Source organism: Apteryx mantelli, chromosome 3 (genome assembly GCF_036417845.1).
Source record: "Apteryx mantelli isolate bAptMan1 chromosome 3, bAptMan1.hap1, whole genome shotgun sequence".
NCBI lineage: Eukaryota > Metazoa > Chordata > Aves > Apterygiformes > Apterygidae > Apteryx > Apteryx mantelli.
Genome location: NC_089980.1, coordinates 79,473,624 through 79,499,396, shown reverse-complemented (window position 1 = coordinate 79,499,396; position 25,773 = coordinate 79,473,624). Strand labels below are relative to the sequence as shown.

At 40.2% G+C, this 25,773-nt stretch overlaps 1 protein-coding gene across 4 annotated transcripts in view; it reads left to right on the top strand.

The window, feature by feature from the left end:
- The window catches only part of CENPW (centromere protein W), a 139,337-nt gene that overhangs the window by 47,149 nt on the left and 66,415 nt on the right, over positions 1-25,773 (top strand). For 2 of the 4 annotated variants that reach the window (XM_067293758.1, XM_067293760.1), the window contains exon 3: positions 8,335-8,485. In XM_067293758.1, coding sequence (XP_067149859.1) covers positions 8,335-8,485 — 151 coding nt within the window. Of the gene's footprint in view, positions 1-8,334; positions 8,486-10,151; positions 10,772-19,871; positions 20,028-20,519; positions 21,425-25,773 lie in introns of those variants that run through there. The other 2 variants (XR_010883758.1, XM_067293757.1) reach the window with 2 other exon arrangements.

Below are 25,773 nucleotides of genomic sequence, written 5' to 3'. Positions count from 1 at the left end.
CAGCTAAGCCGCTTCCAGAATTGAGGCCATATTTGCTAGGGATGTTGTCTACATCTGCATGAGAAATGCAAATCCCTGCAGCCCAGTACTGTGGTCTTCGCAGAAGAAAAGCCCTTTCACCTTTAAAATACATTACTAGACATGGACTCAGATTAAATCCCTCAATCCAAAACCACTGAACTCTCAGGATGATCGAATCCAGACTCAATCTTTGCTGTTTTGGCCCCTCAATGATATCTGTGCATCACTTACAAACATACACAGGTGTTCTATTAAAAAAGAGGGAATCTTAAGTCTTTTAATGAATGTACTGATTTACCTTTTAAAGTAGTTCCATTCACACACAAGTTGCATTAACGCAACAATAACAAGAAAAGCCCCTTCTTAAATTCTAGCTATGTGTTTCTTTTGTTTCTGTAGCTTAAAAACAGCAAAACAGATCCCTTTGAAAATCTGCAAGCATAAAAATTGGTTCCAGGCTAGAAGTCTTTATGCCAAGTTACTTCTGCAGTTTAAAATCTAGAAAAAAGGAATTTTAATGAAAGCAATCACCAATTGTTAAGTTTAATGGTATTAGTAGGTGTTGCTGTCCTATATGTAATGGCTTTGAACTAGGAAAATGTAAAGGAATTAGTGACTGCAAACTCTAGATAACAGACTTGGCAGTTTGATGTATGTTTATGGATCCAGTCCTTCAGTCCTTCACAGGCAAAGCTACCGTGAAAGTCAGTGGATTTTTGCTGGGTTAGAAGCAGGTAACTGGGCATAATATTACTTATTAAGCAAAAAAATCTAACTTTTTGAATAGTTAAAAATTACTGACATTTCTTATTTTTCAAGCCAAGCTAGCTAATTATCTTATTATTAAACATGAATGTACTTCCCTTGGCTTTATGAAGCCAATGTATTTTCACTTGGGATATTAAAATTAAATTAGTGGCTTTATTCTTTGTTCATTGCATTGGTTCATCTTCTGCACATTCCAAAGAGCATGACAAGTGTTTGCATGTGGGAGCCTTTTACAGCCCCTTTGCCCAGAAATAAGGAAGGACAAAAAGTAAGAGCGGGAGAAGCATGCTTATAGCTGGAGCAGGTTAGGAAAGCACACCTGGAGGACTCAAGCAGTCCAGTGGTGTCCAGAAGTACCTGAGCCAGATCAGGAATAACAGGAGCTGGACTTGGCAGCAGGCTGGCTGTGGTTGTGCAGCTGTACCCCAGCTCATCAGACACAGCATAGGTAGCACTAATGACGCTCTCTGTGCACACGAACCTGCTGGCGGCCCACCAAGCAATCTTGCCAGTGCTCAGCTCAGAGGTAGCTCTGGTAGCTATAGCTGAAATGCATGGTATACATATGCCCTTAGGTGCTTGCTGCCCACCTCATTCCTACATTCGTCCTTTAAATTCAACATGACGGCTCTGGCGCCACCTAATTCTAACAGTTGTGAAGCCTGTAATTGCCTTTGTTATCATCAATGAAATATCTTTACCACCTATAGGACCTGACTCAGGGTCAGCTCAGAAAGGAGTCACTCATTCCTCAGCTCTTGCAGATCAGGCCTGCTGGGGTGTGTGTTTCCATCATTTTAGGCACCTATGTAGTCTTCACAGTCACTGGAGAAAAGCAAGCTCTTCAGATGATGCAGTCTCCTAAGTACAAGGGCACCTGGCCTTGTAACTGAAATAAGTGCCTGAAGATAGATGGGATGAAACTGGGCTGAGGAATGTCTTCATCCATCCTGGCTGCAGCACCCTTTTTTATGTATTTTCTGATCATGCCTCCTGGATCAGGTCCTGCACAATATATGTCATGTATCCAGTATTATCACTTCTTCCACTCCAGTGGCTCAGAGTTAGAGCTCTCACCCATGCTAAAAAACACATTTTGTACAGTCTGGAGGATATTTGCTATTGGGATGTCTAAAGCTTTTCTCCTGTAGTTTCCTATGGAACAGGCAGCTGCTTACATTGCATTCTCTGGCACTCAGACAGTATCCACACAACTTTACAGATGATTGGAACCAGTTATTCATCTGAGGGAAGGGTCCAGTCTCCTTCCAATTAATACCTAATTTCATGTTAAATAGTCATTTTCTTATGGTTCCAAGTCTATGTCTTTACTCTCCTAAATGTATATCTAACCAAATGTATATAACTTAACGGTCTTACCCTATAAAGTCAGATTCACTTTTACTCTCTCACCAAATGTATATGAAAATTTTCTCCAGTCTTTGGATTGTCTGTTGTTCTTGTCTGTACCCCCTTCATTGTTTTGACGTCTTTTCTAAAAGATGCACCAGAGCAGTGTGCATCAGTCTAAAATTTATAGTGCCCATGCTGTGTGAAGGATAAATTCATCTCTGTAGTCCTGGACTGGTTCCCTCTTATACATTCAGGGATTGCATTAGCCCTTTGTACTGTAGCTCACATAAGGAGTTTAGCCCCAGCTCTCCACCTGCTGATTCTTCAGTTCTTTTCTGTCACTTGTTTCTGGGATACAGTCTTTGCAGTCTGTGGGTCTGACTTCAGTCTGTTGCTTTTAGAAGTGTAAGATTTTCAGTTATCATTAACAAAAAGTACGGCTGTTTTTATTTACTTCAGATGAATATGTTAAATATCATCTGAAATAGTGCTAGTTCCCTGGAACCTCACTAAGAATAGTTTGATGTAATTATTATACCCAATTGAAAACTACTCTTTGAAACCGCTCAGGTATTCCAGTCTTAACACATTTCACACATATGCTATTGTATTGATTTTGAGATACATTCTTTTCCACAGAAGTTGAAAAGTAAGCATTTTATTATGTCACTGTTGAGAAAATTAGTGAATACCTTCTGTCAGCATGATAAAGTGGTGTGCAGAGATTGATGTTTTTGTTAAGTTATTATTCATTAGTTTCTGGTAACCAGAGGTGAAAAAATCCTGTTAGACTGTTCAATTGTGTTCACCTACCTATAAGTGCATGTATTAATCTGATAGCACAGACTAATGCCTATAAATATTTTATCTCAGAGAATTGCTTTGAAAACAAATCCATGTGTTATAAGGAATAGGATACTGCTGCTAACCTTTGCTCTTATACATGCTTTGTGATAAAATTATGAGCTTTTTAAAATGTACCAGTTATTCAGACATAACCTTTGCTTTTGTTGAATTCTACTAATAATTTATCTTCTATGTAGACAAACAGAGAGTTTATGGGCTAGATAAAGTAGCAGTTTTATTTTAAGCTGCTGCATTTATTAGACAGGACTAATAAAATCTTCAATGGATTTTGTGTGTAATTGTAGAAATTTGTAAATGCCGCTCAAAATTATGAATCAGAGGCGATTAGACAGAGTTAATAGGCTAGTCCAAAGGAAACTTGAAACTAGTAGGTTTCTTTACATGTGATTTAAATTATTTTGAAGAGTTAGTTTAAGAGAGAGAGTGATGGAAAGAGGTGGGGAGAGATTTCTGGAAGTTCTATGGGAAGGGGGTATAGTAGTGACTAAAACTGCTAACTTTATAGCACTTTATGGTATCATCTGTATTGAATCAGGAAAGGACTGGGAATTATCAGAGAATTCATCTTGTTTCTGATTTGCTTACAAAATGTCTTTGTTTACTCAAATTATCATTTCTTCTTTTTCCCCTTCTTAAAACCAGTCTAGGTCCCAGTCTCAGCACTGAATGCTACATCAGAATTGCTCTCCAGGCTGTTGAAATTTTCAATCCTCTGTTCTGCGTGGAATGAGCAATACTTCCATTGCTCAGGAAATCTGTATGTGACTCACTGATCTTAGAATTCTTGTGAAAATGAAAAAAACATGGAAATCAAAATTTCATTGTAGGAGAAAAAATATATTTTCTGAGCAGTTACTCTCACAGCAGAATACCAGGGATGTGGCAGAGATGAAAATATTGAATTGCTTGAAAATGAAGCAAATACTTACAAAAATAAATGCAAACTAAAGGTTGCATGTTACCATGGCTCTAAATTGTCCTAGAAATGCAATATTATCTTCTTTAAGCAAAGAAATAAAGTGCAGTTATACAATCAACAGAACAAGTTTTTAAAAACCTGGCATGAAAATCTATGTAGATATAGTGTGGCTGACAGAAAACATGCTGAGTTGGAGTTTGCTTTCAACATCTATGTGGCTGCCAGAGTACTATACTCAGAGATATTTAGGCCAGAAGGGACATTAGATCATCTAGCCTGACCTTCTGTGTATCACAGGCCGTCACATGTTACCTAACTGCTCCTGTATTGAGTCCATCAAATCTGGCTTCAGCTGCCATCGCTGGTTCTTGTTAAACCTCTTTACTAGGTTACAAAGAAAGTCTTTGAGTTATAATATTTTTCTCAGTTTTCTGGTCCTGATTTTCAAGCTATAGGACTTTTATCTTTCATTTTTCTTTTAAAGGTTTATTTCCTTATAATATTCACTGAAAGTAAATTTATAATGTCATCAAAACAGCAATGCAAACGAAGACCCTGAAGAGAACATAAAAATAGCAGCACTGCATCAGAGCAGGGGTCGATCTAGCCCAACATCTTGCCTCCAACAGTGGCCATAAGCAAACGTCCTGAAAAGAATATGAACAAGGCAAGTGTATTGGATAATTTTCTTGAGTACTGTCTCGGCCTCCAGTTAATTTCAGCTTGGGAGATTTCTTGAGACAGTTGTGGTTTCTCTCTTTTTTATTACTCAGAGGATCTCTCTTCCAAGTACTTGTTCAGTCTTACCCTGACCCACCTTCAAGCAATGAGCCCCACACATCTACTTCCTTTTGCATTAAGAGCCACTTCTGTTTGTTGATTTTGAACCTGCCTCCTATTAGCATCACTAGATGGTTCTTAGTAGAAGAGAAGGTGAAGAGCAGGTCCGGATCCACTCATGATTCTAGTGGACCTCTGTCATAACCCCCCATCAGGCACCTCTTTTCCAGACTGCAAAACTGTCTCAGTCATTCCCGCTGTGAAGCCATCCGTACCTTTGGCCGACTCCGCAGCCCTTCTCTCAGCCTTTGCCACTTCTACTCTGTTCTTTTTGAAATGCGGCAATCAGAGCTGCATGCTGTATTCAAGATGTGGGCACACTGTGAATTTATACAGCTGCATAGCTATGTTTGTCCTCTATTCCTTTCCTAATCATTACCAACATTCAATTTGCCTTTCTGACTGCTACAAGGAGTTCTTTCCATAGAACATAATCCCAGCTCTTTCTCCTGAGTGGTAACAGTCAGCTCAAAGCCCATTATTTTTTATATGAAGTTAAGATTATTTTTCCCATATCACTTTACATGTATCTCCATCGAATTTCTTCTGTCATTTTATTGCTTACTCAGTCTCACAAGATCCTTCTGCATTATCTCAGTCTGATCCTACAAACATTTCCATACATGCTTTACTTCATGCACTGTGAACAGTTCCATTGACATAAATGGAGCAACACCATTTGCAAAGGTAAGCACTTTCAGAGAGCTGTGTACATATAGCCAGCTTAAACTGTGGCTAGAAAAGCCATGATGGTTTTAAGAAGCTGCCAGTTTATGATGCAGCTTCCAAAAGCAATTTCACAGAATTTGCCAGTGACAGCTTAAGCATGGGTAAATTTATTGTGCTTTGAGGCCTACAGTGCACAGTGTGTTTGTATTTCATAAAGACAGAGCCTGGCTGTGCACGGTGCTACATGATGGGAGGACAAGAAACAATGGGCATAAGTTGAAATGAGAGAGGTTCACACTGGATATAAGGTAAAGCCTTTTCCCCATGAGGAGAGGCAGGCAGTGGGGCTCCACCTGGGTTGCCCCAAGAGGTTGTGCCAGCTCTGCCTTTGGAGGTTTTTCAGATCCAGTTGGACACGGCCCCGAGCAACGAGGTCTGACTGCGCAGCTGGTCTGGCTTGGGCAACGGCTGCACCAGAGACCTCCTGAGCTCCTTTCCAGGAGCTCCACTTCTTGATTTATCCCATGATCCTATGATTTCAAATGCATATCAATAAATGCTAGTGGTTAAATTCAAATCTTCTTTCAGAGGTAAAGATAAATATAAGGGTTTGATCTTTTCTCTTTTTCATAGACAAGTACTGTCAGAGGCAAATCTGCCTCTTTGCAATTGCCACTTTGCAAGCAGGCTGGTCTCCAACTAGCACTGGTTTGGGACTTGGTTTAGAGTGGTGAAGTACCAAGCTGCTAAAGCAGAGCTTGAGAATAGCACTGTGAAATGTAACTAAGTCCCTTATGTTTTGAAGCTGCTGGTCCCTGGTCCCCTGATTCATTTGAATCCAAGATAGGCAAAGAAGCTTGTTCTTGTTTGTACCTGTCTGTATAGACATACCCTGCAAATAGTTTAATATTTGAAAGAAGATAAGTTCAAATGAACCCTTGGGACCTTATAGGAATTCTTTGTTTTTCCTTTCTCAGGAGTGGTCAAACTGGATAAAAATAATTAGTGCACTTCAAACAGAGAAGTGTTTGCTGAAAGAAAAGGCAGATACTTTTCTTCCATGCCTAAGTGCATATTTTCTGTGCTGCTAGTGAGACATGACTGTGATCAGAGATGGGTGTACATGTATATAGAATGCATGACAAAATTTCCTTTTCACCCCAAATAGCTTTGAAAATAATATCAGACAGAAAATGTAGAAACAGAGAGGCAATCTGTCTGTACAGTGTCTCATTTGGCTATTCTCTGAGGCTAGCTGGGACAACCCTAACCTACTTTACATTGATTAGAAGAGTCTAAATAATTGCCTGCACTATATACAGCTTTCCTCAGTGCAGGCCTTTGTATCTTTTAGGAATTCATTTCTTGCCTTCAATTATTTGGACTCCCCCACCCTGGCTCCCCTGGATCTAAGGAATGGGGAGAGAGAGGCAACATGTCTTCTATAACCAGGCAAGAACGTTCAAATATAAATCCCAGATTTAAGGTTGAGAAAGGAGAAAAAAAATCATCTGAAAATCCATTTCCTGGAATGTTTTTTCCAAGCAACGAGTTATATTTGTCCATGTAATCCATCACAAGTTTACCTTCTATGACATAATCTTCAACATGTTACATGAGAACACTATAATTTGAAGGGCATCATCCAGACTCAAATGCTTTCCTCCCACCTACTGTCCCCCTTTTAGAAACAGCTTCCCAGGAAAATGTACTGATGTTTTCTCTGAATTACATAGTTGTTTAATACGTAGTTTGAGTTGTCTTCAACTCTCAGTCAGTTTTCTTATGACAACCACTTGCCTGGCAAGTGTGGCAGGGTGAGAACAGTGCTTCCGGATGGCAGGAGATTCAGATGCAGTTATGAATCTTCTCTGATTCCAGTGCTAAATTTTTTAAAGCCAATATTTTGTTAAAGAGTTTATTTTGGGGGAGATGTAGAGCTCTCCTCTCTTTTCAGGATTTATTATAACTGAGAGATGGTCAAATTTCTGTTACAGACTTGGACAATTCATAATTTCCCCAGATTTTGAAGTGCCCATTAATTTTGGACAAATTCGCATTTTTGACCAGCTTGAGAAATTTAAAATCCATTCAGGAGCTGGTAGAACTGCAGCCTGTATTCACTTCAGCTGGGCTAGTGGGTAACTCAGCTTTTCTGAAAATAAAAGCTAGACTGCTTCTATCTGGGCACCATATTTTGTGTGTGGCCTTAACCATTTGAAGACTCAGCTTCCCCCCTGGGAAAGCTGATAATCACCTAACACACCGTTTGAAGTGCTCTGGAGCTATATATAATTGTGGTTGTACAATGCTTCACAGTCCTCAAAGTGAAGGTACTAATGAAGTATAAAAGTATTACTGTGCAAGCTCTGTGGGCAAAAGCTGTTGCAGGGAAGAGTCTCACCGCTCCTGCTGTTGGTTGGCAGAATAGGCCAGAGCTGCTCCCAAACTCCACAGGGACTGGACCTGCGAGGGTAAAGACCTGTCTGCCACTGCCAGCCAGGGTCAGGGAAGAGAAGCTGAAGGAGAAACATCTCAGTTGCCCTATATTATCCTATATTCCACTATGAACATTTTAAAATCATTAAAATCAAAAATTTTAATACTTAATTTATATTCTCAGTGTTAGCATCCAGAACTGTTATTATCCTTAAGGTGTGAAAGAAGAGCAAAAAAATTAGTTTGGATATGTTCATGGGAGAGGAGTCACCATTACAAACACCTTGGTCTTGCTTGGTTAGGCAGTGGAAAATAATCATAAATGGAGAGAGAAAATGTTGTTTGTATCTGTGGGTCCAGGACTGTGTTTCAATGCTGCGGGACTCTAGGATCCTGTAATCTCAAGTGAAAGGCTTTGTGGAGATCTTACAGCAAAGTGTTTTTCTCTGCTGAGACAGGAGAAGTTCCCTTTACATGTCACTTGGAGCCCTGAAAATGCTACTGGCGTACCATCAGGAAAGCCACTGCAGGGAGATGGACGAAGCAACATTTCCCATCTGACTGGAAATGGGCCTGAGCACCTTCCTGGGCAATGGTGTGCCACAAACTGTGAGTAAAATGTAAGGGGAACTGGAAAGGGGGATATAACCATGGTGTGGATGAACTGAACGCTGATTCCAGAAGCTCGGGTAAAGTTTACAGCTAAAGTAGCTGTGGGAGGGGACTTTTATTTATTAGCTATATAAATTATTGCTGAGCTTTTCCAGCTTGGCTCCATGCTCCTTCCCCACTGCCCAATGCAGGCTCTTTTATACATTGATTTAATGTTTGTAAATGAAGAAGCATTTACCTGCAAATGTTGGTGCACAGGCAGGTATCAGTTTTTATCCAGGTTTCTCAAGGGAGGAGATTGGTCTTGGTATCTTGATTATTTTTAAGTGAAATATTTGAAAATTTGAACCTGACATTCTTTGCTGGCAGGAGAAGTACAGCTGTAACAAGTGCTAAAGCTATCTGTGTCCTAAATCCTAGAAAAATTTGTTGTGGTAAGCGCACCCAAAGTTTGACTGATGAAATTTTAGTTAGCCCCTAGTCTAAGAAGTAGTCTTAGCCCTGTTTCTAGTTGTTTCTTATTTACAAACCTAAACAGCCTGGTTTTTAGTGTATCTATCTCATTCTTTTCAGTTTGGCTACATCCTTAAATTTGCAAAATTATTACATCTCAAGTTGCTTGAGGCAGGTATATGCAAGTCTTTTGGCTCACAAAAACCAAGCCTGAGGAAATATTGTCAAATATCCTCATTGCAAATAATTACCTATGCTTGAAAAAAGAAAAATAAAAAGTAACCATTACACCTGGACAGGCAGTGTGTAGTTTGGGGTGGATATTGCATCTTAAAGAAATTTGATTTTGAATTTTATTTTTGAGAATCCTTTCAGGAAAACAGATTTTATGCTGGAGCAATCACAACAAAAAAAAAGTAAAGCAAATTTTGAATTTGTGTTCTGTGAAATTTACACCAGAAATATAGTTATATGTAACCTACTCAGAGAAAGAAAACATATCATGTGGCAATTATAACTTTCAGCTTCAATTGGGGTTAAACAGAATGACACAATCATGCTTTGTAATGATGAATAACTTCTATAAAACAAGAGTCTCTTCACCATCAAGCTGTGAATAGAAAAACAGGGCTATCAGATGACATGTTCAAGGAAATCCAAGCTGCTTGGAAGTGAAATTTTTGTCAAGAAGGAAGAATTCGGCCATTTCTCTGGGATAACCAAACATGCAGTAGCCTGGGTGGAAAACCAGGAGTTCAGTGTGCTGGATGGGCTGCACACACATAACAGATGGCTGCACAGCCTGTGTGCAGCAGGTATGGTACCTGGTGGATGTACAGAATTCATCATACAGATGCCGCAGAATTGATCTGTGCATGTGCAACTAGTCTAACCAGCCCAGAATACATCTAATTGGATGTGCAGTGCATCTCTGCAGTGTGTGCATAGTAAGTTCAATGCATCCTGGATCTCCTGTAACGCATGACCTTACATACGGTGCATGCCACATGCGGCTATATTTCTGTATGAGATTCATGGGTCTGGTAACCCCGAGAACAGAAAATTAAGAAGCTTTTTACACTAGTGTTCTGCTCTAGTGAGAACACACAAATGAGAGATTATTTCTATCTTTAGGGACTATATTGCATAGTTAACTTCAGTGGAACTTTCTGTCACAACCTGTTGATGATCACCATCCTCTTTTTTGCAGGTGGGCTCACACCAGTCTTTTAGGATTTCTTTCTGTGTAGCTGAACTGAGCAAGACTCATACATTAGACCGTTCAGTTACAGAAATCTGCATACCTGTCATCAGTTAATTTTTTCATCGTTTATTCTCCTAATGAACATGAGATATGCTGAAGCTGCTTTTCAGTTTTTGTTTAGTTTAGCTTGTACTTTACACAACTGGGAGCACTGTAGCTACTTTTTCTGGTTAAATGTTGATACTGAACAATCAAACATACTTTGCAGTAGAGAAACAAATGATTTCCATATGCATACAAAATCCCTAAACAAATCCATCAAATATGTTGTCTCAACTATTTTTCTTCCAGCACTGAGAGAATACTGGCACACAACTAGTATGCAGCATCTGGTTAGCTGAGAATACATCAATATCTCTGATGTTTAAAAATTTTTCTTTGAAAAGTGAGTCTTTCCCACAAAGTATGAAACTCTCCATCTACAGCATTTGACTATGATACTCTATTTGCCCAGACTTTTAGTATGCTTGACAGGCAGTTTAGGTAGGTTTATACGTAGAAAGTACTTTACTTTCAGTTCTGGCAAAAAAAAAGGATATTTTTGGATTTTGTTTTTTGGAAATTGTAATTGCCATATTAAACATTTGTCATGTCATACGTATATTGTTTATGTTCACAAGACTAGAGAAAATGGTTTGACATTTGCCAACCAGACTATTCTTTATAAGTGTTCCCATTCTAACTCTAAAAAGAAGCTCTTGGCGTTGCCAAAGCCAGTAGTGATATTCCCATAGACTTCAGCTGGCTTTTATTTCACCCCACAAATTTAAGACTAGATTCCAAAGAGGATCTAACTTTAGATCCAAAATTTAGATCCTCAGAATCTCTGTTCAGCTGGTGTCTAAACTCTCTAGGCACCTACATTTCTGTTGTTAAAACTATCCATCTAACTATAAAATTCTCTAGCCGATTATTACCTTTGCCTTGAGAGCGCTAAGCAGTTTGGTACCTATTTTAGACCTGCTCCTCAAAAAGAATCACACAAAGGTGTTCTCCAGGCAGTCTAACCCCTGGTGCTCGATCTGGTAGCAACGTCAGGGAGCAGCTGAAATTCAATAGACAGGCCTGTGCACATGAGGATGAAGGTGCTTTCTTCAGCTGCAGCTCCACTGCTTGAATACTTGCACTAATGCATGTCCTGGGTCTCCAGTTCTATTTGTTGCTATTTCTCTTACCTGAGGATGTTGTAGCACTAATTCAGGAGTCATGAGAGTGTGATTTCGTGTGGACTACCTGAAGAGAGAACAAAGAAATAGAGGAAGAACAAGAGTAAACATGTGCTGGAAGAATACCTGATTTCTGGCTACCCGCTTAACTCCACTGCATGTTTTACTCAGGGAGTTTAATACAAAATTATGTACAAAATTATGTACATTGTCCTTGGACCAGGGAGAGAAAGCTTGGAGCAGGGAGAGAAAGCTTGGTTTGAATCTCTCTGATCAATGATTACTAGGTTCCAGAATTACATTTGCCAAATTTATATTTAACTACTCCTTGTAAAGTGAAACAGCTTCCTGCCTCTGAGTACCCACAGGCTTGGTAGTTAATAGTTCAGGCATTTTTGCAGATGAAATATGGGTTCAGAGCACCTAAGCAATGGGAGAGGACTGAACTTTTGGCTTCCTAATCTAATTGTACCTGTGGTGTTATAAGGAGAAAGGAGATCCTGCCATGCTTGGGCTACCAGGGGAGTTGGGCGTGCTATACAGAACCACTGTACTCCTGCTGGGTGCACAAGGGCTTCTTTGTGCCACCCACTGCGGCTCCAGAGCTGCCTAAGCACAAGTGGTGGACACCACCTGAGGATCAGCAGCCGTGTTGTGAAAACTTCAGGGAATTATGGAGGGAGCACCTATGTGGAGAAACAGCACTGTGGGCTGAGAGGTGTGGGAGAAAATCCTGCTGGAAGGGATGGTCTGAATGTCAGCTAATGCTTACCAGACCTTTAATTCTTTTTATCTCCAACCTTGTAAAGAACTTAAGGCACCCAAAAGACAAAGTTTGGAAACTATCCTATAAGCTGATACCATTAAAGAGCAAACAAACAATGAATCTGTGATCTAATCATCTCCAGGAATTTTCCAGAGTTTTCAGCCGTTATGTAAAATATTTTGCCTCCCTAATAATAATTATAAACTTCTTAACTAGACTGATTAACTCAGGAACAATGAAGTTTAGTCTAAATTTATACGTTATTCAAAGGAAAGCAGCTCAGGAACTTGCTGTTCAAAGGGAAATTTGTGGCGCTATCTTATACAGAGCTAAAATTAAAAAGAAAAAAAAGAAAAAAGTCTGTGTTTTACATTAAACCAAACCTTTTTGATAAGAATGCTGGCCTGAAGCAATTTAAGCCATGAAAAATGAACTCTCTGAGCACTCCTGTCAGAGTCCAGTGATGGAATGATCCCCGTAAATTCTTAATCTGCCTTTCTTCATGGCAGGACAATATAGTTCTATAGAAAGGAAGGTCAAGGAACTGAACCTCCACAGTAGGTATCCAAAAAAGCAATCAAGCTAAACTAGCAGGGAGTAGATTCCAGCTGAACTCTGTGGTGAGGAGCTTTTCTCTTCCACCACAGGTACCTTATAGAAGGGAAGATTCCTGGGACTAGTGGTTTAATTTCTCTGGCTACCATGCTAATCACATATGTCCCATAATTACTGTCTTTCTTTCTTTGCCCCAGACTGTCATTCTTCTGTCTTTTAGCTCCATCCAGCAGGCAGACAATGTGGACACAAAGGCTGTGCAAGCTGGCGAGGCACCTGATGGAACTCCGAAGCTCCATGACACACTACCCCATGCCCCACTCTCTCTTTCAAATATTTAATTTGCATTCTTTCCCAGCAATAGCCAAATGCTCAGGGGCTGCTTTCCATTTTCACCTCGTTAGATTATATGACTGAACATAAAAACGACTGGGAGCTGTGAACCAAATCAAGCCCCTGCAATGTGTGCTGCAAACATGCCAATCATAGTGATGACACAAGGCAAGGATTTGGCAAAAGTCATGCATGACATTAATGTTAAGTGTGTGTTTGCAGGTTAGACCAGTGTCAGCTTTATAGCAAATCCTTTATCTTACATACGGAACAATAATGGATTTCCCAGAAGGCAGAGTAAATAATCCTACAGCAAGCTCCAAACAGAAGGGTTCTCAGACCAGAGGAAACAGCACAATGCTGGTCAAAGGAAATGGCCAAGGGACAGAGACTTCTTTCCATCCCAGTCAAATACATTGCTCACACACCTTCTCTGGCTTTGTAAGATAGAAGAAAAAGAAACAAATTAGACTAAACCCTAAATGCTTGTAAAGCTGTTCAAGAAGCTTTCAGATATATTCAGAGGGCCACTGCCCTACTGAAGCTCTTTGCTGACAGAGTAAGGACATAGGACAGACACAGGTGGGAACGCTGTCTTTGCTCTATGTCGTTCCTGGACCCCTGGATGAGAGGACCACCCTTCAGACCCCAGCATCCCACCTGCTTTCCAGGGCAGTTCACACTGCAGACCAGCAGCGACAGGGCCGAGAGCCTGTGGCCACTTCCAGGCAGACCACAGCTTGTGAACAAAGATAACAGAGAGAGCTCTGGGTCTGGGAAGAAGAGCCATTTGTACAGGTCTGTGGTGACTTGCTGAAGAGGAGAATGAAGAAAGCATGTCTGTGTCTGAGGAAATTAATGAAATAATGACAGAGAATATGAGAAGTAAATAAGCCTCTAAAGAGTAACTTTTAGTTTGGTGGATGACAATGAAACAGAAGATGATACAGACATGCACTCAGAAAACAGCATGGATCCCACTGAAATAAAGTCATCTTTTGAGAATAGAAAGGAAAAGATGAGTAAAAAAGTAAAAAGTTTAGAAGAGCTGTTGTTAAAAGAGAAACCATTCTGTAACTACTTTAAGTTTAAAAAAAAAATGTTTCAAGATGGCCTACATACTATAGTGTCCTATATAGTATCCCCATGGTGTGCACTGGTATATACTTGAGTTTTAAATTGAGGGGAAAAAATGAAAGGTTTTTTAATAAGCTGGAGTCTGGGATACCCATACAGTAATTCCTTTTGTGGGCTAGTATCTCAATAACAAGGCAAAACAATTAGGGAATGTGCAAGATGGTATAATCAGGTTAAAAAATGTAGCATAGCATTTATTCCACTTTTTTCTTTGTCCTATTCAGCTGGCTACTTGGGATAAATAACACTTTAAAGCATTAATTTCTGTGTGGCATAGTATTTGGAGAAGTCCATTTTGTTTTGTGAAAGTAAAAACTGGAAAAGGAAAAAAAATAATGTGGTGAGAAGATATATGGTGTATTTAGAGTTCCTTGGGAGAAAGGAGGCTTTCTAAAATGAACGAGAGGGAACACTCTGGGAAAAACACACCCTGTGCCTTGCTGGCCCCATGCTCCAGGATTTCATAACGACTGTAGTTAAAGTGGCAGGAAAGCCTTTCTCTTCATCTTTGAAAAATGTGCCTCCAGCCTTCCTGGGAACCCTGATTAGGCAGCTGATTTGAAATTAATCTGCTGTGTGTGTTAACTGTGAAAATATACCTTCAAGCGTTTGACAGTTTTTCTGCCTGGCTTATAAGAGATGTGGCCCTCAATTGCGCAATTTGGATCGCAATTTTCCTGTAGCTCTAGGATATGTATATTTAAAGGTCTGATAAGAAGTGGTGTCTAGACATCAGGTCAGAGAGTCCATTGCTGCAGAGGTGTGAAAAGATGGGCAGGAGAGAGGGGGGGGGGGTTCAGAGAAGGCAGTCCCCGCCAGCCCTGTGCAGGTTCAGGGGAATATTCATGAGGGCACATCTACTTAGGGCCTGAGGAGGATTTTATGATGCCTGACAGTTTGCAATTGTGATTCCTGGGGGTTTTGTATACGCAACACTTCTGAAAATCAGGCTGCTTCAGACATGCAGATGCACAACCAGGCTGCTGAACCAGCTGCCAGCTGGACCACAGTGTCTGTGTGTGGGCTCTGCGCCTGCCACACACACGCATTAGCTCTTTCATTGTGGGCAAACTAAGCTGAACCACCTCCCTCCGTCGTGACCCACAACTGCCTCCACCCCAGTGCACAAGGTGGGCTTACGTCCTCCTTGCTGTATGATATATGGCAGCTCCATGCAGTGACACTTCCCCCTTGACTACTTCAAGTGGGAATTTGGACACTGTTGAACTGGGCACAGGCTAAGAGCTTTCATAAAAAAGAGATTTGCGAGTAGAGCTTATAATGAGACTTTTGATTTTTTGCTGCTTTCCTACTTTCATATCAAAATTTTCCGTGGATATTAGTTGAACTCCCCATAACTCACAAGCTTAAAGAGCTTTGCTTTAAAGAAAAGAGCCTGCTTGCCTGGTGAGCTTTCTCCAAGTTAAGCTGTACCAGCTCTACTATAAATCTAAATTCTTGCATTTTCTTATATATTCTTTGGCTAGGACTCACCCATATTCCTTGATTCTTAAAACCAGCTTGATGGAAAGAGCCGAATATGTAAATGGCTCATTGACTGAAAATCTAGGCCAGAAATTTCAAAGAAAGTATTGTCAAAATCCTTTAAACTACAAAATCATAACTCAGCTACTTACAAGTCACAAAACTATCTTCTAACATTTCACTTTATCACCAAGCACTATCATCTTAAAAGTGACTACTGAAACTGACCAGCTTTATTAATGACCTCATAGCTGATAAATTTTGCAGCTAAGTGTCTTACTGTCTGTGAGGTAATGTTAAAGGAACAGATAAGTGTGTCTGTCTGACTGGCTTTAAGAATTGCACTTTTGTGCACTTCCCTCTCTCTTCTTTCCTTCGAATAACGTTATAGCCAATTTTTTATCTGCACTGTTAAATACAGTTCTCCAGGGCATGTAATAAACAGAACATAGAATATGCTTTAGTGTTCTGGTTGAACTGTAGATGGGCTCCCTCATAAATGTAGGAAGCCACTCAACAAGTTTTAAACAAGAGGAGGAATTGCTGCTGAAAGGAATGAGCAGACTTGCAAGCCATGACATAAAAGTCACCTGAATAAGTAAACACAGCTAAGAAAGTACAAAGAAATGGCTAGATCTATGTTAGCAAAGGAAATTGGGGACCTCTGAAAGTGGTTCAGTGAAAAATGTCTCCAAAAGCAGTCTTTCCAAGCAGCCTAGTTATGGAAGAATGGATTGTTGGCTTGTGAGCCAAATTTCGAATAATTCTGACATAGCAGACACACAAAATTTGGGGGCGGACGGTGTAGAGGGAATGGGTCCTCCAGCAATGAAACCTGCAATATATCTCCCCTATTTCTTTTGGGATGCACAGAAACAGAGACTGGGCCAAATGGCAGCAGGCCAGCTATCTGTTCCTACACTACCAGTCTCTGACTGGCACCAAAAACTTCACAGGAAAGTACATAAAATATCATAGCAGGCAGTTAGAAATAACTTATTTGTAGGAAAAGTTTCTCCCTAATCAGTTAATGTTTGACTTTTGCACTAAATGTTATCTCACTTTCTGCAAATGTTTTCTCCTACTGCAACTCTGCATATGCTCATTACCCATATAAATATCTCATCTGTTTTTGATTCCTGTGAAGATTTTGGATTCAGTGGTACTTTACGGCTGTATTTGCCTTTAATGGTGTTAAATATTTTGTCTGATAATTTTGTTGGATATCCTTCTTTCTTCTATTTTTTTTCAAATGAATGAATAGTAGGAGTATAGTTGGCCAGAGCTCCATTAATAAAACCAAATTCAAGTAGAGGATGTATTTTTGCTGGAATGAAAATTGCTTTATAAAACTGTCAAATTCACTATAATTTTGTTACAAAAGAAAACTAGAAAAAACATTCCAGAAACACAAAAAACCCCCATCTTCCATTTCACTTTGAAATAATGTTTCTTTTCAATATTACTTGATTTTTTAATTATTATTATGTTTTTAGATTCTCACATGAAATATTCTAATTCTGAATCAAACTCTATTTTCAGAATGTTCGTTTATAAACAGCTCAGAAATTTTCAGTTCTTACTGTGATTCAGAACAACAGTTTTGCGATATTAAGCAGGAATCCTGAAATGGAGACCTAGTCCTCAGCTACAGCTCTAAACTGATGTAAACAAAAAATACTTCTGTGGACCATTCATTGTTCCCTTTTATTCACTCTTACTTTCAGTGTTAATTTTTGAAGTGTTTCATTGCATGGGAGTTATCTGGTGTCTGTAATAACAGTTAACACCCATCTCTGGATTTCTGCTTTTACTCCATCCTTCTGGTATAAGGTGGCCAGAACTGAACAAAATTATTCCAGATATTAATGTCATATCAGGGTATTCACATCTTCATAACTTTATATCATGATTTCTATACTATCCTTTATTGGTTTGATTATTATTGCTAATTAGTGCTTATAGAACTTTATTAAACAAGCTATATAGCATACACACACACACACACACACAAACAGAGCTTTACTCTGTAGTTCTACTCTCCCAGAGGGAGGCTAAGATATTTTTCTTGCCTGATCACTGTTTATTCATGAATATCTTAATTCTGATCTTCTGTGGGCACTACTTGGCATTTACCACCTTCAACTTTTATGTGCTGTTTGTTGTCAGGGTGGGAAAATTTTTAAGCATTCCTTCTGAGGAATAGTAAGACCATAAGAAGGTTATGGCTATGTATCGCCTTTTTGCTCAGGGGATGAATAAGGGTCTGCATTTACCCTGGAGTACCCACTTAGCAGTCTTCCATCTTTGGAGTATTATGTCATGGTTTCCATTTAATACTTCTAACTTCTTTTTTGGGGTTTCCGGCAATGCTCCTTTTTCTTCAGTGCCATGGGTTACCGAGTAGCTTGGTGTGTTATCCCTCTTTAGGGAACAGAGGATACTGCCTCCAAACCACTCCCAGCTCTAGAAATGGACACCTGTCATATTTGATCTACCCTAGATCTAGACAGCAGAAAAATGAATTGCATAGTACAGCTACGTGCAATTAATGAGACTAGCTAGAGGAAGCTGACAGAATACAGGTGTTAGCTGTGAAATAGCCTGCTTAAAAAGAAGGAAAAAAGTAAAAGTTAGATAAAGATTTTTACAGTCCAGCTGCGTGCCCATCTCCACGGTCACCCATCTCAAGCTGAAACTTGTCATGGGAGATAAACACAGGATCTGGGTATTATTCAGTCATTGCTTCTGGTGGGCAGCTTAGGCACGTCAGCCTCTTACTGGCTGCCCTTCCACCTGCCATGCAGCTCAGCCGCTGAAACCAGTGTCCGAGGCTTGGAGGAGGGTAGGAAGCATGCCTTCTTCCTCTGCACCCTCTCCCATTGCATTAAAAAATGCTAGGACTAATTTTTTCCTATTCTGTGTTGACATGTCATCAGCATGGTTCAGAATTTTGGGGCTCATCCCCACACTTGTCTTGGAAGAGTGAGGTAGACTGGGCACTCACATGTTATGGAAAACTCCATTTCGAGTCATGCCCCTGGCTCAGATGCAGCAGGAATTTGAATCCATATCCGAGGTGAGTGTCCTAACAACAAGATTTTGCCTAGTATGGGATGGGCATGTATGTTTTGTTCTTCAGTCTCATGGACCTAGGAGGCCCCTTCACACTCTTCAAAGCTAGCACAGACCTACAGGAGGTTTCAGGTTGAGTGAACTGAGATTTAAAAAATCCCCAATAGTGTTACAGAGATGTCTCAGACCTCCATTAGTTACCCACTCACTTACACATGCCACATCCTACATCTCTGCCCCAGGCACTGTGTAGCTACAGCTTCTAATTTAACTCCTTTCCTGGGCTCAGCAAAGAATTTAATAGGCACAGTGAGTCGTTTGCTCTTACAGCACTTGGTACTTACAGATCTTGTTAAAAAGAAGTCCTCAGACTGAGGGTCCTCATACCTGAACTCATTCTGTCCTTAATACATAGATGTGACAGGGCTACCCCGTTGATCAAAAATGTCTTCTGCCTCCTATCCTCGAACTCCCCTGTCTGCTTTAATCTCTGTTGTCTCCCATTTTAGATTTAGTTCATAATCTCATCGGAAGCATGTAGCATAGCATCGGGTGCCTAATCTGTAACACTAATATGAAACACTAATGCAAATAGTGGTAATTTTCAGACAGTAAAGAAAGAAATTTTCCTGGTCTCTCTCTTTTATAAATCCTTAAACTTGGTGGTGACAGTGTCCTGTGAATGACCAGAATCCTACTTTCCAGTATGGTTTCCCCACAGTGTGGCACTTGCAACCCAGAAATGCTCCTGTTCCATGGAGCAGAGCAGCGGCAGAGATGAAGGTGGGCGTTTGTGAGCATATGCAGAGAGACAGAGATCTGCAGCCTTCTGCCAGTCTTTTGAAGTTGGTTGGGCCCAAGCTACATCTGTTTTGGAAGCTGTGAAGTGACTATTGCTTAGCTAATTTAAGCTTGGTGCTGTACTAACATATCTGTGCATGTCTTTTGCAGGCAGTGTTTGTTGCGCGTATGGTCTGGAGACTGCAAAATGGCAGTTAGGAGAGCACTGAGCCCAAACTAATAAGCCCTGTCTGGCAGTACAGCGCAAATTGCCCAGACAACGAGAGACCCAAACCCAGAACTTTATGAGGAAAGCAAGGCCACGATCCTAAAGTGCTGTTGTTTTTTTGTTTTCTGTTTCTTTCAAAGATGACTCCGTGCCACAGTAAACATGGCTACATGTCTGCCTGCGAGCTCTGCTTGCTGGCGAAGGGAGCTCACATCAGCCTGCAATCGGCTGCGTAGACGTATCCTATGTGGCTCCCACACTGGAGCTGGCTCCCGTCCGGCTCACTCAGAGTACAGGTAGCAATCGCTTGCATCCCTTTGCACCCATTCCTATAGACATGCCTGAAGCAAGGGGACATAGGCTCTACAGGCATTACCCTTTTGCTGAGGTGTGAAATGCCTTTTTGGGTCCGGCAGCCATACAAATTCAATGTAATAGGTTGTAATTGGGCATGTCGTGGCTTGTTTGAACCCTTAATACAACACAGGGTTCATAATTTGACACAGATATATCCCATTCTGTCACAATGGTAGTTTGCCAAAATTTATTCGTTTAACAAGGAACATAGATTCTTTTAATGTCTGAAAGCTAATGAGGAAGGCTTTTCCAAGTGCAATGTGTTTATATACAGCAATGCTAATTTCTATTTCAATTCTTTCTTTTTTCTGTTTCTTTCTCTCTCTCTTTCCTTCTTCTTTCTTTTTCTCTCTCTTTTTTCTTTCTCTGTCTTTCCTCTCTCTCTTTTACTCTTTTTCTTTCTTTCTTTCTCTCCTTCTTTCTCTTTGCAGAAGAACAGCTATTGCAGAAGGAACTGAGGACCGAGGACAGCCTTCCCTCCCAGCCCCCACTCTTGGTATAAGCAACGAAGTAGCCCACTTCCTGTACTCTCCGTGAACTTCTGACAAATAAATGAAGCCATATTTGATAGGAACTCTTAAATGCTTCTTATGTTGCTCTTTGGAAAAGCTGGTAAATCAGCATGCAAAGAGACCTCAATGATTTCCCAGTTTATGTTTCCAAAAATAATCTTTCATCCAATATTGCAGAAATTGGACTTTATAGTATGGAACGGTGCCCTGTATTGGAAACAGCGAATGAGTGACCTTTGTTACTGCAAGTCAATTAGTGAGAGACAATTGGAATATCGATCTATTTTCTTCTTTTAAACACTTTAACATGTTTACAATGTTGTTACATTTTTCTGCATTATTTTGAAAGTCCTCTTTGGATTTTATCCATTCTTCCTCAGAAAGCCCTTCCTACCTTTATCTCCCTGCTGTTGCTGTTGCTCTTTTAGGTTGGCTACCTCTTGAGTTCTTTGTTCTTTCCAAACACCACAGGTTTGAGAATCACCTTCTCTTAAGTTCCTGCCATCCAAAACAGCCTTCTTGTATCTCCGCTTCAATGACTCTCCCCTTATTCCAAACCTCAACTGAAAGCACAGTTTCTTGGCTATATTAATATCTGCTCCCTCAGACATTAACCTGTAATTCAGTGCTTTAATATCTTCACCATACAGCCCCACTTTTTGTAAACCACCATCTTGCAACTTAAATGAAGAAGACTTTTTGTATAACAACTGAAATGCTGTTCAAACATGTGGCATTTGGTTTAAACGTTTTCCCTGTGTGAATTTTTAAAAAAAGTATGATATGTACATTTATTAGAGATGTTGCGCTAAGAGGAAACAATGGCAAGCTCTGCTCTTTTAGCTATGCTCAACAGCCTTTTTAGGGTGGTGGGAGGGGGTTATCTGGCTCCTTGCTTTTTGCTCTGTCAGGAAGTCTGAAGATTTCAGAAAGAGCTGTACCATATTGTGTGCAACAGAAAAGGCAACAGTATTTCTGACTATATGAGAGTGACAGGAGATTTCTTTTTGGTTAATGAAAAGCAAGGCCTTCCGGTACCATGGTGAAACCATCTACCTATAGTATATTGATGATGGTGGGATGAGAATGTGATGATACTAAACATGCATCTAGGTCTGTTCCCTTAAAGTTTTGATGCTAAATTCTGTTGTACAACAACTCATTGTTCAGGAATTGCTTATATATTTTACTTAACTACATGTGGGAGATTTATATAATAAGTTACCCGAAGAAACAGACAACATTGGAGACAAAATAATTTCTGTTCCACTGACATTGAACTGAAGCTAAATTCCAACAGAAATGAAGCCATGGAAACTGTGGATTAGGTCATAACATAGTTGAAACACATCTAAAGATAATTCAGGCTTACTTGGTCTACCTAAAATGGCAGAAAAACATTCAAAGACTAAATGAACTTGTTATGAATGCTAAAAATTTATCAGCCCTATATTCATCGCTCCACAAGAACAATAAAGTTTTCTGCAGCCTTTTTGCAACAGTCCCTTACAGCTAAAAAAAGTTGTCCTAGAAGGAGAGAAATGAATGTGAGGTGATGAGAAAGAAAAATTGCTATGTAAGTAGTATCACTTAGAAAGAACCCGAGGTGATGAACAAATTTCAGAGGTGAGTTTAAAGGAACCTATGACATCCGATCTGTATTCACCTCTTTTGGAAGAGCTTTTGTACTGACATTAACAGTAAGGCCCTTTGTGCTACTGCTGATATTCACTTTTATCGCCCTACCGTTTCTTGTGCGGTTTGGAGCAGGTTTAGGTGGCATCATAGGGTAATGGTCTCACAGGGTAAGTCTATACTGGGTTTTGTCTGCATTTGAATAGGAACTTTTCCATAATTAGTTATTTGTGCTGATATACCATGGATTAATAACAGTGTGAATCAGGAAAAAAAAGAATACTTTTTCAAAAACAACAAAAAAAACTTGGTATTTTTATTAGGAATAATCAAGATATGGGCATTTTCAGTCAGCTAGCACAGTTTCCTCATTGTTTCCACATGCTGTTGATTTGTTTGTTCAAAGATTTCTTTGGAACATGATTCAAATACTAATTGATAGCACTTGTTAAATATTTTTGTAGCTTCTGAAGCCCATCACTTGAGGAGATTTGCCATTTGCCATTATCCTGGTTTCAAAAGCCTATACCAGGAGTCACACTGCTGATGCCGGGCATCTCACACTGGTATGTGAGAGCGCAGCAAGGGGATCTTCCCAGGGGCATGGGCCACAAAGCTCTCCGTCAGGCGGGTTCGCGGAGGGGATCGCTAGGTCTGACGCACGGTCACCTCCCAGCATGGTGCCTGGGCTTGGAGTGCATGGTGTGAGCACGGGTTGGTGGTCAGCCTTGGCCAGCCAGGTAGGAGCTGGATTCAGCTCTGTAGGGAGTAGTCCCTGCATCTTCAGGTTACAAGTCTATTTTTAGGACTAAAAGAATTCGGTTTCTAGGACCTGTCTTAAGTATTTTTTCAAGCGTACATTACAAAGGAGCATTTTGCAGGGTGGTGATATGAATGTCTGCATTACATTTCAAAAATCCTTCCAGGAAGCGCAGTATCCAAGTAAATTAACACCACGTGTGTGTTCTGCGGGCCCGTGCATCAGTCACTAACCGCTCCAGCCTGCTGAGAAAATGTACCAAACTGCAACTGAGATCTTTAATCTCCTAAGGAGAGAGCAAATCTTCCACCAACCCAGATTCCTGTCTGAGCTAGCTGGAAGTTAAGAATACCATTATTATGAGGTGAAGTGGAATCCTCTTTCTTTCCTCTGCGGTATATAGGACTGTTGAAATCAGCACAGATATGAGTTAGATTTCAAGGTTCTACCACCAAACGGGTGTCCTTGACAGAGATTTTGCTCAGGTTTGCTCTTGTGTAGAATGAGTGTGGGGAGTTGTCTTTGTATTAACAAATGCATTTTTCTATCTAGAGACAATCTGAACAAAACCTTATACTTTTCATACAATTTTTTTCCAGAGTAAATTCTCTGCAGGCATTTACCCAGAATATCATTAACATGGAAAGAGAAGCTGAGTTTATTATGCCCAAATGTTACACTGGTGTTTACAGGAATCCTGATCTTTAAATTTCTTGCTAAACATAATCTATTTTGTGTATGTTAACATAACCCTGTCTGGGACTTTAAATAATAACAGAGGACTATAAAAACTGAAAATTCTTTTTTTCAGCTCATTAGATGCATTTATAGATTTAGAATATTCTGTATACTCCATTTTCTACTCCAGTATACAAAAATTAAAAGCCTTAGAATTTAACTAGCAACACAGAGCTAAACAATGTTTTGTTTATGGCCTGTGTTGTATTAACATAGTTGTTTTTCATTATAGGGTGATGTTGGATAAATGATGAATTTTGTTGACAATATTATCAATTATGTACATTCAAAATAAAGCTTTACATTTTATTACTAATGGAAAAAAATGCTGGGCCAAATTTAAATTGTGTAGCTTGACTGAATCACTGAAGTCATCAGATCTGCATCAAGGTTGAGATGGGTTGAATCCCCCCTAGCTAGGGAGAAAGCTCAAAATTTTGGCACTTAATTAGGAGAAACACACAAACATTTAAATGCTGATCTTAAGTAGGATTAGACAATGAATACAGAGTTCAGTTTGTGTACTGAACAAAAACTGACTTTCAGAGGCTCCATTTACAGGGGTTACTGGTTGATCAAACCCTGGAGATTTGCCTGATGGGAGGATTTCGACAATAACTCTGCAGATCCTCCCCACCCCACTGAGGCCATGGATCAACAGAGCGTCTGTGCGCTGGGCATCCCACATCACAGATGTGCTCTCAAAGTGCATTTTCCCCCAGCAGTCATGGCCTGGGCAGCATACCATCCTAGCATGGACCAGGCACTTTGAAACTGCCTCTCCCATTAGTAGAGAGAAATAAAGCAGGATGTGTATCAGATTTACTCTGCCTTGCTGACATGTGAAAAACACAGCTTGCCTTGTTTTCATTAAATTTTTACCTCATACAAATTATTCTACAGGATTGAAAGAGACTTGCAGGGCCACTTAGTCTAATACCTGGATACCCAGGACTGCTTCCTGACTCCCAAGTGGGCCAACATCAAGGTGTGCACCATTTCCTTCATTGTCCCTTTCTTGCCCTGGTGTCCAAAGGAAGAAAAACTGGAGACCCGGACTGGAAATGTGCTCTGGGTTGGTTCATGACCTGGACAACCAGGGGAGAGGTCTGGGAAGTGCTGTGGAGGAAGGCACCTACCCACAGCTTGTGCTTGGCCTCTCACCGGCAGCTCTGTGGTTTAAAATCTTTCATAATCCACCATAAACTAGTGGCATGTTCTGTTCCCACTACTCCTACAGGAAGGTAATTACAGAAATTTGCCTTTCTGAGAGCTGGAAACCTACACCTAATTTCCAGCCTGAATTTCTTAATGGCTGTCTAATATCTGTTTGTTCTTATGCCAGCTCATTGTCTTTAAGCTTAAAAAGCTCTTTTCCTTTTCTGGTGTTTATTCTCCAGCTGTATTTACAGAGAGTGATTGTATCCCCTCTCAGGCTTGGATCTGCTTCGCTAAATAAGCCACTCTCTTTTAATTTCCTCTTGTAAAATAAACTCTGTTGCTTGGATCATCCCAGAAGCCATTTCTGCACCTGTTCTGGTATGAGTTCATTTTTCCTGAATGTGGGTGACCAGCACAGCGAACAATGCCTCAGATGAGGTTTCACTCGGGCCTTGTATTGGTGGCTTTAATATTCCTAGAAATACTTTGCTGGATTCATTCTCAGATCACGTTACCTTTTTTGGTAAGTGCGTCCTGTGGTTCATAGCCATCCCGTGACTGACTGATATATCCAGGTCTCCACTACTAAGGAAGTAGCCAAAGAGTTAACTATCAAGCCTAGAAACTCACAGTAGCCCTCAAACTTTTAAACTCCGGTTATGTGATCCTGACTTTCAAAAATGTACAACTAAATGCCCAGTTGCAGGCCATGAACCAAAGCAGTCAAAGAGCAGATGTTGTGTTTATGATATCAAAATCACTTTCACAGTGTCATCTTAGATCTGGCAGTACATGCATGTGCAGAGATGTAATTTTTTCTCTAACCGCAGTGTTAGACAACAACTGAGATGATGGTATTAATTAAGCAGTAAAGTAATG